Below are 12405 nucleotides of genomic sequence, written 5' to 3'. Positions count from 1 at the left end.
ACCTTTCCTTAGTTCCAAATTGCTACCAGAAACAAAAATGACTCTAAGGGTAAACAGCAGCACACTGATTGGTGCAGCCACAGTACTTCTTCCTATTGTTAACATTATACATTGCACAAATTTGTTAATAGGCTACAGCATGTATTCACAAGATGATGTAAATAGTAGCATGTTTTAAAGAAGAACCATAATTACATTGCATATGTGTGTTTGTGTTCTGTGTCCTTTTTGATAATAAACTGGAAAAAAAACAGTATGTGCTGACTACGAAGTGTACGTATTTTTGTTGAATGGGACTCAAACGTATGTCTGAATAAGCCACGTTACGGTTCACAGGCTCTTTTAATGCCTGGAATAAAAAGTAGGTTTGCTTTGTGTGTCATAAGTGAAAATGCACTTAGTTTGCCATAATACTGCATGACTGATGGAACATTTTCTGACAATGTTTGTTTGTGCTAAAGTGTGTTAAAGTATAGTAAAGTCATGTAATTATTTTTCATTTCTACTTGCAACTATACAATATGTGCTGGTTGCTGACCAGTAAGCTGTTTATATTTCAAAAATAGGAGAATATTTGCCAGCTCCTTAGTTTTTTAATCAATGTACCTTAAGTGTTTCCTTCATGTACTCCTGCCAGACATGTGTGAAATCTTAGTTAATCTAACATAATCAACTTGTAGCCCCCCTTTCCTTCTGTACTTCATTAAATTGCCCTTCTTCATCTTATTGCTTTCCAAATAAGCATGTTCCCATGTCTAATTAAACATAGGAAATAATTGAAGTTAGCAATATGCATATACAATAAACTTTATTTTGTTAGTTTTATTGCTTTACTGAGTTAATTCTGTGAAATATTGTTACTGCATATTATTGATGCACTTGTTATGTGTAGCTACATTCTGATTATCAAAAAATCATCTTTTCATTACAAATGTCACTTTATGAGTAAAAACCCAGTTTAATTAATGGATTGCAATGGGATGAGCTGGTGTCATTTGTGTACGCTCCACCAATACCAATGCTGTGTCAACATGACATTCCTAATGTGTGGATTTGTTTCCCCATCTGCTTTTATCAATTGTGTCATTCAATGTTAGATAAGCCATTGCTTATAATATAGTGTATGATGAGGAATAATTCTAATCATCATGAGTCTAATGTTATTATGTCTCTTCTGTTCAGGGGATTTAGAAGAAGACAGACACACTTTCCGTTTTTAATATTGACTTGAAGATTAATTTCCACAGTGTGGTGATAAGGTTCAGATCTTACTGTACAAAGGCAGCACATCATTGCTACAGTGAGTGTCATCTTTTAGTGGGGTCAGCTCACCCTCATCTGCTTATGAGCACCTTAAGATTGTGCTGTCTCATGTGTGATTGTTTGTTAGTGTTCTTGCAATGAACTATGAGTGTGTTACTTCTCTGCAACGCGGACAACAAAATCCCTGTCTTCCTGGGTTCCATAAGCTGTGTTGAGCACAGATCAGACCCAAACAGTGCAGAGCAACATGTACAATGCAATACTGCCAACCTGCTATTTCAGTGGTTTTTCTTATGTGAACATAGCCATGATACAGATCAGCCAAAGTACTGATGATCGGTGTATACATTCATGCATTCAAGTACCCAGCTACACAGACAAGAAAACTGCTTGAATCTGATTCATATTTTTGTCTTGTCATAGTGTTGTGTCAATAGTTGTGCCTTTTTGTGAATTGCATGATTTCTTTACTTACAAAATCCATGTTTTCCAGCAAAAGAGGAAACTAAAATACAAAAAAAAAAAAAACCAACAACAACAAAAAAAAACATGTACTCATCTATCACTCTGTGTAGCACTGAAGGACTCAAGGGAACCATAAAACACAATGTGATCAGGACATATGTGTGTTGTCAAAAAGTAATCATAGGAAATAAAGGCATTTTACGTAGCACTGTCCTGTGTGGCGTGTAAATGGAATAAGAGGATGTCTTTCCACTTGTGGTCAGTGGGTGGCATCATATACAAGATTAAAGAAATACTAGAAAGTAGTATTGAGCAGCACACTGATGCAATATGCAGTTTGATTAGGGAGGATGTTTCACTGAGGGTTTGTGTTATATTGAGTGTTTAAATGAAGAGTGTGTATTCCATATGCATCTGTAAAAATGTGCACCTAGACACACACACACAAAATAGAAAATAAAAATTTTAGGTCTATTTGTATATACAGTATGATCAAAATCTCCACTAAGCTGATGAGGTAAGATTGTATTGTTAATCATTCCTTATCTTTAAAAAAGAGATGGTATAAAGCCAATTATATAAAGATAATGAGTTAATAACGGAAATCTGATTTGGCTTTGGCGTTGACAGTTATAAGGCATTCTGAGACCAGCTTATCATCTTATTGTTCTTATAGTGCAGGTTAAAAGGAAAATTCTGTCATTTGTGACATAAACTTCAAGGTAAATCTCTTAAATCATGATGCTCCCACATTCCTGAGAAATACAGCTCGTCCATCATCTGTTGTTAGTGACAGAGCAGAGCCGACTACCTTTGTCTGCATATGGAACGGACCAAATGTTGCAGTTCCCATGGCAATACCTCAGTGGAAATACATACAATATTTTGTCCATTTATGAATGTAGGGATATCCTTGATATGATTATCCAGTTTTATGAAAGGTTGACTCCAGGACAATGTAAACACATTAGAACTGTTCATGTTGGAATTTGTCTTTATACAGAAATCTTTAAGGAATATACAATATAAAATGTATAAAATGTAATTCAATGTTTTTTCTGTCTGTGAAAGTGTAAATAGAGTATACTGAGGAGAAATTTTGGACCTGATGTAAAACTGAACACTGCATAGGCAAAAAGCAGACTGTCTTATACAGTAAAGACATCTCAGTCATCAAATAAGAAAATACAAGAATGAAATCAGTTTTCAGAATTACTAGAAAACCATGTACACTATCAGTCAAAAGTTTGGACACACTTTCCCATTGAATTAAATAGGAAAGTGTGTCCAAACCAAAATGACTGGTAGTATTCATACATTCTTTGTGAGGATAGCATGAATACAGAATGCATGTATGGTAAAAAAAAAAAAAGGCTTCTAGCATCCTTCCTCTTCTTCTCTTCTCCCTGTGTCCAGTCTCACTTTGACAGTTTAGTGATGACACGGATTAAAGCTCCATTCTCATCCTTCAGTCTCTGGTTCTCCATCTTAAGCTCAGCTTTAACCTGAAGAGACAGCATGAAAAAACTAAAGTGGACACAGAGGTAAAATCACTCAAGTTAATAAAACAAAACTAAATGGACATTCGCTACAGGCACATGGCTTATATGAAACATATTCAGAGGAAATATTTTTTGTCCTGGTTTTGATTCCAGGAAATTTCAGCAATGTTTTCAGCCTAATGCTTCAAAACAAAGACATATTTTTCCATGCACGCAAAAACCTAGGTGTTCATAGTGCAAACAAACTGATCTTCTTGCTTCAACCTGAACAGTAGTAAAAGCTAAAGATATCTTACTGATCTGACTTCTGTACTAGCTTCCAAAATTGGCTTCTTTTAGAGTGTCTTTTATGTTCCAGGGGCTGTGAGGAAGATAATCTTGAACCATTTTCCATTTTTAAGTCTATTCTGAAGATTTCAATTTTACAGAGTTTTGTCAAATTTAATCTCAGATCCTATTGTGAAGAAGCATTAAATCCTCTACTTTTCTGATTTCTGTTCCTGCTGTGCACTCATTCAGAAAAGAAACGGACTTCACAATGGATCTGGGCAATTTCTAACAATAAAGAAAATATATACATTCTAGTACACTTGCATTCACTGACACAATTGGAGCAGACTTGCTAATTTAAATATGTCAAATGTAACAGTGCTTCTCTGTTTTGAATGTCTATTTTTGGACCAGCATTCCCTGTTTGCTTAGACCTCACATTCACAGATAACAAGAGGTTTTTGTTTATGTCCCATTGGGCACAACACAGCAGACATTTGTGGATGTTAGCCTGCAGATGAATACTGATGACTCACTTGCTGCAGTGTCAAAGTGCTCACAAATTCCACAGCCAGTGGAGTATAATGGTGACAAATGATGTCAGCTAAACCATAGTAGACAGAGAAACTAGCACCATGGCACCAAGTCCCACAGACACTTTGCACTGTTTGGATTTGATCACTTGTTGTTTTCCTCATGTCACAGAAGGTTAACTTTCTACTCTGTAAGATATCCTGCTGTATTGCTAACAACTAACATTCTCAAATGTGTGTGACAGTGGAAGCTATTAAAATGCAAGAAAAAAAATATGCAGTAAATTGCTAAAGTTAAGAATTCATACTTAAAACATTTTATTTACCTTCAACTGTTCTTCCATATCTGTTATTTTCTTTTTAAGACTCCAACTTGCCTGTGTGGAGAAACTAAGTTAATTTATTAAGTTAAATTGATTAAATTAAAGTAATTAAGATAAAGAAATACAAATAAATAAAAACTATTTAAATCTTGGCAACTTCAAAACAGTTGAAATAATTGATTTAAATATGTCATAACATTAGTGAAATGCTGAGTACACACCTCTTTTTCTGTTGCGAGCATGTTGGTTCTATAGTTTCCTGGTTTTCCCTTCTGTAGAAATGAAATGTTGTCATAAAAGTATACAGCACAAAATGTTGAAGCTGCATCATTTAGGTGGGAACATGTGTCTTATGTGTAATATCCAATATACCCACAGAAACTCTTAAGCAGCCCATTTATAAATAGTATCTTTCAGCTCATATTTCTTTCACGTTACATTATTACCTGGTATCATCATATGAATATGTAGATGAGATTTCTGTGTGTACTGACAAAACAATAAGATTTTTTTAATTGACTTGCAGAAACTTCTAGTTACTTTGTCACTTGCCCCTTCAGCAAACTTTCACTTCAGTTCTTTCACACCTACAGTATGAATGTGGACTTACGACATTACCTGGACTCTCTGCAGCTGGTCCTGAAGTATGGAAAGTTCTTGTTTACTTGTTTCCAGCCTGGACTTGAACCTTTGATTGGTGGCCAGTGCCTTTTCATACATCTACAAAATATGCACTTGTTAGCATTCCCAAAGGAGTGTTTTTACAGCACACAAACTATGACATCAATAGTAAACTGTGACTGCTTGTCCGGTAGTTTTAAGGTTGCAGCAATAATGATTACTTTTCTTACTGACCCTGGTGTTGACATTTTAGATTGTTAGGGAAACATCTCAACAACCATTCAATGGATTGTTATTAAATTTGGTTCATGTATACATGGTGTTCAAATGATGAATCAGCTGATTCCCCGACTTCATCTAGTCCACCAAAGTGACATTTATCAGCTATTATTAGATAAAATACCATGATCATTTGTTTTTCATTTAATAAGTGAAATGTGAAGTAACTCGTGGCACCTAGTGGTGAGATTGCCCTCACAGCCTGTCGCCATGTGCAAAGGAGGGTGGGGCGGCCATCATCTTCAAAACAAATCTCAATTCCCCTGTCTAGAGCCTGTTCTGGGTTACTATAGAAACATGACTGCTCGTGAAATAGATTAAGAAAATTCATCAGTTGGTATTTCTTGGTAATTAAACACAAATGTGAACACATTTATGAACACTATATTCAGTTTCTGCTAATAGATCGCTCTAGGTATTACACATTGATACTTCAAGAAAACAGTTTTGAATTCATTTTCTTTTGATCAACTAATCCTTTAAGCTCTGTGGTTCATGTACAGTTTATAAAATACTTTTATTTTGAAATCTCTATGCATAATGTACAGTATTTTTCTTTAGGCTGGTCATTTACCTGTCTAGTTTTCACTGGAAATCTGATGAGGTCCTGTGCTGAAAATCCTTGGTTAACAGCTGTATTAGACTCTCCCAGGATTAGTGAGTGAGTTATGTTAGTTTGCCTGAGCACCTAATTGGCTGGGGAAGTGGCAATAGCACATTTTTTCTGCAAATCAATAATAGGCACTGGAAATGTTGTACATCAACATTTAGGCTGCATCACCTGCCTTTTTATAGTCATTGTTTTGTGGCTCTTCTTCTGCCTTTTTCCTTGCAGAGAGTCTGTTCTCCCTCCGCAGGAAGTAGGATTCAGCATGGTTTGTTGATGTGTCATGGGGACCCTCAGAGGAGCTCAGTCTGATGAAATTGGTGAGATGTTATCCATTGAACATACAGCAGGCTGTGTTCCATTTGCAATTGTTTTATGTCTTATGTCTGTATGTATTGTATGTTATATATATGTGTGAATTAGAGGGTGCTTACCGAGACAGTCTATCAAGCTGAAATAGAAGAGTTAGAAGTAGTGTTAGAACTGGCTATCATGTGACCAAAATGAAGCATGCAATGACAATGCCAGAGAAAGTTTTTGTCCAGATTTAACTCCAGCTTAAATCTTATATGGCATAAACAAGTTATTCAGTTCCATAAGTAACCCAGCCTCTATTTCAGTGCACAATCCCACAACTTAATTCCTTGGTTTGTTTCACAGGCTATTTGGTTGCGATGTGAAATTTATTAAGTACAGTGTTGAATCAAATTGAGAAATGAGATTTTTAACGAACATTTCCTTTGTTTTTAAATATCACAAACATGCATTCAATATGTAAAAATGTCACATTTTATTTCATGTACAGTGTTAGAGAGTGCATTCATTATCAATTTGAGCATAAGTATTATGTCACATAACTCACTTGTGGGTTAATGATAATACCAGGAATTCATAAAGAAAATTTATTTTAACATTTTTCCAAGAAAAGGTTTATAACAAGCTCAAATACAATCCAAAGAGAGACAGAGGAAATTATGCCTTAAATAAACTATCAAGTACAGATAACTAAACACATCCAAAAAAGGTAACTGCTCTGGCATTACCCTTCACAATGTCTTCATTATTGCCTGTTACAGTTGGATGGCTTTTTGTAGTGTGTGTGTGCTGGTTCAAATCTTCCAGTTATTCAAATTGGTTGATATCTGCTGACAATAAAAACCATAGCACGTGCTTATCAAGCGTTTCAGTGACCTCTGGTGCTCTGTATTGAGACATCATATTATGGTTTTCTTGTCATTTATTCAGGTTTATCCTATCAGTTGTCACCTATGTGTACATATAGACAAGGCAAATTTGTATTTCTGTGCTTGGATTGTATTATTCATCATAATAATTGGTGGTTTTGTTTATAGGACTTTAAAGTGCATTCAAACACAATCAAAGAAAATTCCCCCTAAAATGGCAACAATCAGTGCCTCAAATTTATGTCACATTGTTTGTGAGTTTTACATCACAATGATATTGTCATCATGACTCCAGCACAAACCTAAACAATAACTTTCTGGTTTATTTTTTAACTGTGATATGGTTTTGAAACATACAGACATAGAATAGTGTAGTACCAGATCAGTAAATGTTTTTCATTGTCTTAACACATCGACAAATAAATGTATTTTTTATTTGCAGGATCTGTTGGAGAGGATTAACAAATGCAAAATTAAAAGTGCATCTCCCTCAAACAACTAGGAGTGTACAGTGGAAAAACAGCAGTGTTTTCATTCTTAGCCACGATACTAATGTGACTCTTGAGAGAAAATGTCAGTCTGTGCGTCACACTAGTCTTCTCTTTGGCTCCAGAATAGAAGTATTTTGATTAACTTAACGCCACCTTACGAGGCATAAACATAAAATTTGAACCTCATCGTGACCCTGCTATCTATTTTAGCAGATTGTCATTACTGCACAGATGTTGACATCACACTGTTTGACTTCACCTTTTGCTTGACAGTCTGTCTGGTCTTGAATGCATCCCTCTCAAAGAACCTAAAACATATTAAGTGCTACAGCAGAGCTGCTTAGATTAATGCTAGCATGAAGGAATTTTCTTTGATTTGACTGATTCACCACTTTTGTCCAGACTGAAAGATCCTAATAATTATTGAATAGATACCAATGGAATTTATTGTAGACACACCACTTACTTGTTTTATCCGGTATCATTATCAGGTTAAGACTTAAATATATCCAGTAATACAAATTAATACATGAAAAAGCAATGGCATTCCCACCAACCTCAGCTGTACTTTGTGTTTACTGCTAATTAGCAAATGTCAGCACCATATCCCACTAACCAGAGATAGTGAACATGGTAATTATTACTCATTTTTTCATTACCCATTCACACTCTACCCAGAAATCATATGCCCTTGTTGAATCTGCTGAACTTATCTTTTTCAGCCATAAATGCTTTTTCATCAATGCAACCTGTGGAAAACCTAATATGACTCACTCTTTCAGTTACAGTACATTTGCAAGTACTAATATATATTTAGTTATAATAGGTAATTCTCTTGCCTGTTACAAGTATATCTACATGTATCTGGAAAAACACACACAGTAGTGTTGGAAGTTATTTTAACTTCCAACATGGCAGTTTCATTTTGCATTGCATTCTTTTAGACATGGGCAATTGCTGGAACCAGCATGAACTAAAGCAACGAAGAACAGACTGGTGCTTAAAAGTTTTGTCTAACAAAATCATAGAGATGGCAAGTGAATTCCTGTAAAGTAGAAACAGGGTTTTAGGTTACAGATGCTATGTGTAAACACAGTGATATGCTCAGACATTCACAAGATCTCTGGATCTTCACCAGACTCTGATGTCAGCTCCTTCAAGGCTCTCTTTGGACACTTGGATACGCTTGGTAAACGGTCATTAATACTATACAGTAAGCAGACTTGGAAAAAGCTCTGCTTTGGATTAAGCAACATCACATATAAACAGATGCTGATGGAAAAGTGGGCTTTGTGACTTTGTCCCATGTGTGTGAGTCTGTCACTAAGCTGTCCTCCAGCCTTCCTATATCTCAAGAGGAACCTCTTGTCTTTTGGCCTGCTATTCCCAAGTGGAAAATGTGAGCTTCCCATTAGACTAGCAGAGAGATAAACATCCATAAATTCTGCATCTGAGTTCCCACAAGCCAAGTCCTAGGAACTCTGTCCCTCCTTCTTTCTGCTCTGTCTTCCTGCCTTTCACCCGTTATTTTTTCTCTCTCCGCCTCTCTCTTCTTCCTCTCTTCCTGGCTCTCTCTGTCTCACACATTGACATTCTCCATTTCTCTCCATGTATTTTTCATAAGTGGGTTCCTGGTTTACATAAACACATAAGACTAATTGCTCTTTACAACCTTTTCATATTTTCATTTTAAGGTTTTGCTCCTTCTTGTTCATGCACAACAATGTACAGTTATTTTAGAGTTAGGACTCTTTAGAAGCACGTCAATGTGTTATGAGGGCCTTAAAAAAACAGTCAGAATCTGGAGATGTCTGTGATATAGGGATGTAAACTTCATATCACATTTTTTGAAAAAAAAAAAAAAAAACATGATCTAAGTCAGCAAGTATAAGCTTTAAGATGTAGAAAAAAACCTTTCTATATAAGAAAAGCATATAAATTGTATGATTTCATAAATAACATACTGACAAAATTGGCAAACTAAAACAAAACTAGCAATTCTTTCTTTTAATATGAACATAGCCTTCCATTATCCATGTTGGATGAATCATATGTTCAGAATGAATTATGCTATGGCTTGTCCTAAGGCTGTCTGGCAAAAGTATTTATATTATGTCAGCTATTGGCATTTTTCCTAACTAAACAGCTATTGAAAGGATTAAAGACAGTCACGTCTTACCCCCTGGCTTTTGGTGGTGGCAGTAGACAAAGTTGGCGAGGAGTCAGAGAGTGACTTTTTAATGTGTGGCTGATCTTTGTTGTGAGAAAGTAGAGATGACATCGCTAAGCCACTGGATGCAACCGTAACGTGGTCCAAAGTAATAAGCTTCTAAAAAAATTAAAAAGGTCTTCTTAAAAACAAATCTCAAAATAAGACAATGAATATATTCATCATCCACTAATATAAAATTCCAATGCAGTTGTTTCCTTATTTAAATGACCAACTCACGAGTGATGTTCATGTGGTGGTAACACATTGCATATCTGATGAGAGTGAAAGAGCAGCAAAAGTGTGGGAAGCGGTAGGACTGGAGAGTAGGCGGGCTGTTGTGTGTGTGTGTGGACACAAGGATTTGACAGCAGTATTGATTTATAAGGTCATTCAATGTTACATTACGGTATTTTAGGGTAGTTTATAAAGATGCACGTGAAAATTCATCATACTTTCTGTATATTTCTGTTATTTAACACAGTAGTACATTATTATTATTATTATTATAAACTTGATTAACAAAGTGTTCTCTGTGTATTAAAAATAAATATGATTTATTATAGTCTTTTTTTAACAAAGGGGAACAAGCTTAGAAATGGCAAATTAAAACAACTGACATCTAAAAGCTGAAATTAACAATACAGTCGGTAAACAGGGAGGCACATATGACTTGGTGTTAGGGAAGAACAAGGATGAATAAAAACAAGGCATTAGTCAGATGCACAAATATACTGTAACTGATGCTTAGGGTTGGATGTCTGGTTTTAGATACTTAATTTAATCAAGCTGGAGGCTCCGTGTGTTGATTGTTGAAAGAGCTTACATACCTTTCTGGGTATGCTCCATGACACAGTTGAATGGATTATGTTAGCACGGGACATTTGTTAGCAATTTAGTCACCTAAAAGGAAATCTAAGAGTGAATTATTTGTGCTTTGTAATACTCCTGTGCCTTCATATTCCTGATAAATTTCAGTTGTAATCTTTCTATATCTGTTTACTTCCCCTTTTTTTCTGAATTTCAACCATTCATTTTATCTGGCATGGCTTGGAACATCACACCCCAGTTTTCTTGTTTTGTGCTGAGGATTTAATGCACTGTAATTAGGCTACTCCAACCCTCTATTTTAGGTTAGTTGTCAGACTAAATTGTTTTACCTTTATTCACAGGCCACACTGTTTTTAATTGTGACCCGGTCACCCATCTCATGAAAAATAAAAAACTGGTGCTTAGAGTTACTTTTAAATCAATGTCAGTTCTACTCAACATAAGGCCAAGGTACAACCCCTAGATGTAGCTACTTGTAGTTAGCATTTCTCTTTTTGTTGACTTATTATTATGTCAAAATCCTGATATATATTCCTAAAGCTGTTGGGATCAGCTTCCTCAATGACATTTGTTGATTATTTTTCATTATTAAGATAGCAACCAGGCACCACCTGCTGGCAGAAGATAGCTCTTTAAAAGAGCTTGCATTACATTCCTAGACACTTTAAGCAGTCTTATTTCTTTTTTTTATTTTGCAAACATCAACTCACACTGTTATTCTTGTGATCTGCGTTCTTCATTTGTAAATGTAATTTCAATTTGTAAATAATTTCATTCTTTAAATTATAACAATTAAGTGAATAAAGTTCAAATAACTCTAAACCACTGCTCAGTAATATGAAATAAAATAAATATAAAACAAAATATTTTGTGTTGCAAAAACTGTGATGCATGTAAGAGTGGTCCCCATTCATCAATATCAGACTTATAGTGAACTATATAGCAAATAATGGTGAACTTCAATGATTCACAAATGTTCAGTTCAACTTCTACAATAATATCCCCAGAACATACCTCCTATATTCTTTACTGAGACTTTTCCTCTTTGTATCTCGGCCCATTGGGTGTTGATGGGGTGGAGAGATAAAAGCTGCATGTAGAGGTCAACTTTTCTGGTGTGACCAGGACAAAAGCTCAGCCTTCTGCTTGTGCCTCATCAAGGCTGAATACCAGTGAAGTGGTAGTGATTGTATAGGTGAATTAAATATTATGGTAATGAAGTCTGACCAAATCCAAACATAAACAGATTCATAGTGGCTGCAGACAGGAAACATGGGGATGTAACAGAGCAAGGATCCACAGCCTGGACTGAACCGGTCACGCTGTGATTACACGGTATGTGATAAAACATATTTAGTTATCAGACTTTTTAAAAAACATAAGTGCTGCTAACGACAGAAAATACCTGGCATTGGTAATATTTCATAATGACTATTAACAAAGACAAATGTAATGCTCTTATTTTGGGGTTAAATCACATAACTTCCCGACATTTCACCTGGCGCAGCTGTTTTTTTTTTTTTTTTTTTTTTTTTTTACGGCATGTCACGTGGTCGATAGGTAGCTAGCTCACCTGCCTTGTTGAGGTCGCCAAAAACCACGTTAAACGGAAGAAGTCTTTAGTTTAACTTCGATTTGGAGCAGCATAATACAAAAGTAGCAACATTTCAGTATAGTACAGCGAAGTTAAAGTACCAGCTTAGAAAGAAACACGGGAACTGCCGCCTAACTAGCCCACCTGTGCGTCCCTCGTCACCTGTTGAAAGTTTGGCTCATTTGCACATGTGGAAAAGGCCCTGAGGTGTACTGTTGTTCAAAACAAACAGT

The 12405-nt window shown here is 35.6% G+C and overlaps 1 protein-coding gene across 2 annotated transcripts; it reads right to left on the bottom strand.

Moving 5' to 3' along the window:
* Positions 1-3108: 3108 nt before the first annotated feature.
* Positions 3109-10018, bottom strand: LOC113130793 (protein phosphatase 1 regulatory subunit 12B-like). Of its 2 annotated transcripts, XM_026307651.2 has the most exons (8): positions 9988-10018; positions 9718-9867; positions 6298-6314; positions 6042-6171; positions 4975-5076; positions 4578-4628; positions 4360-4410; positions 3109-3233 (listed from the first exon to the last, which is right to left on the bottom strand). In XM_026307651.2, the coding sequence occupies exons 2-8, from the start codon at positions 9817-9819 to the stop codon at positions 3147-3149; spliced, it is 540 nt and encodes a 179-aa protein (XP_026163436.1). In that variant the 5' UTR covers positions 9820-9867; positions 9988-10018; the 3' UTR covers positions 3109-3146. The 2 variants fall into 2 exon arrangements, with proteins under 2 accessions (XP_026163436.1, XP_026163435.1); XM_026307650.2 differs by having other exon boundaries at positions 9718-10014.
* Between the last annotated feature and the right edge of the window lie 2387 nt (positions 10019-12405).

This window comes from Mastacembelus armatus, chromosome 5, assembly GCF_900324485.2.
Source record: "Mastacembelus armatus chromosome 5, fMasArm1.2, whole genome shotgun sequence".
Classification (NCBI taxonomy): domain Eukaryota; kingdom Metazoa; phylum Chordata; class Actinopteri; order Synbranchiformes; family Mastacembelidae; genus Mastacembelus; species Mastacembelus armatus.
Note: the sequence above shows the minus strand (reverse complement) of the source record. Positions and strands in the feature narration are given on the sequence as shown.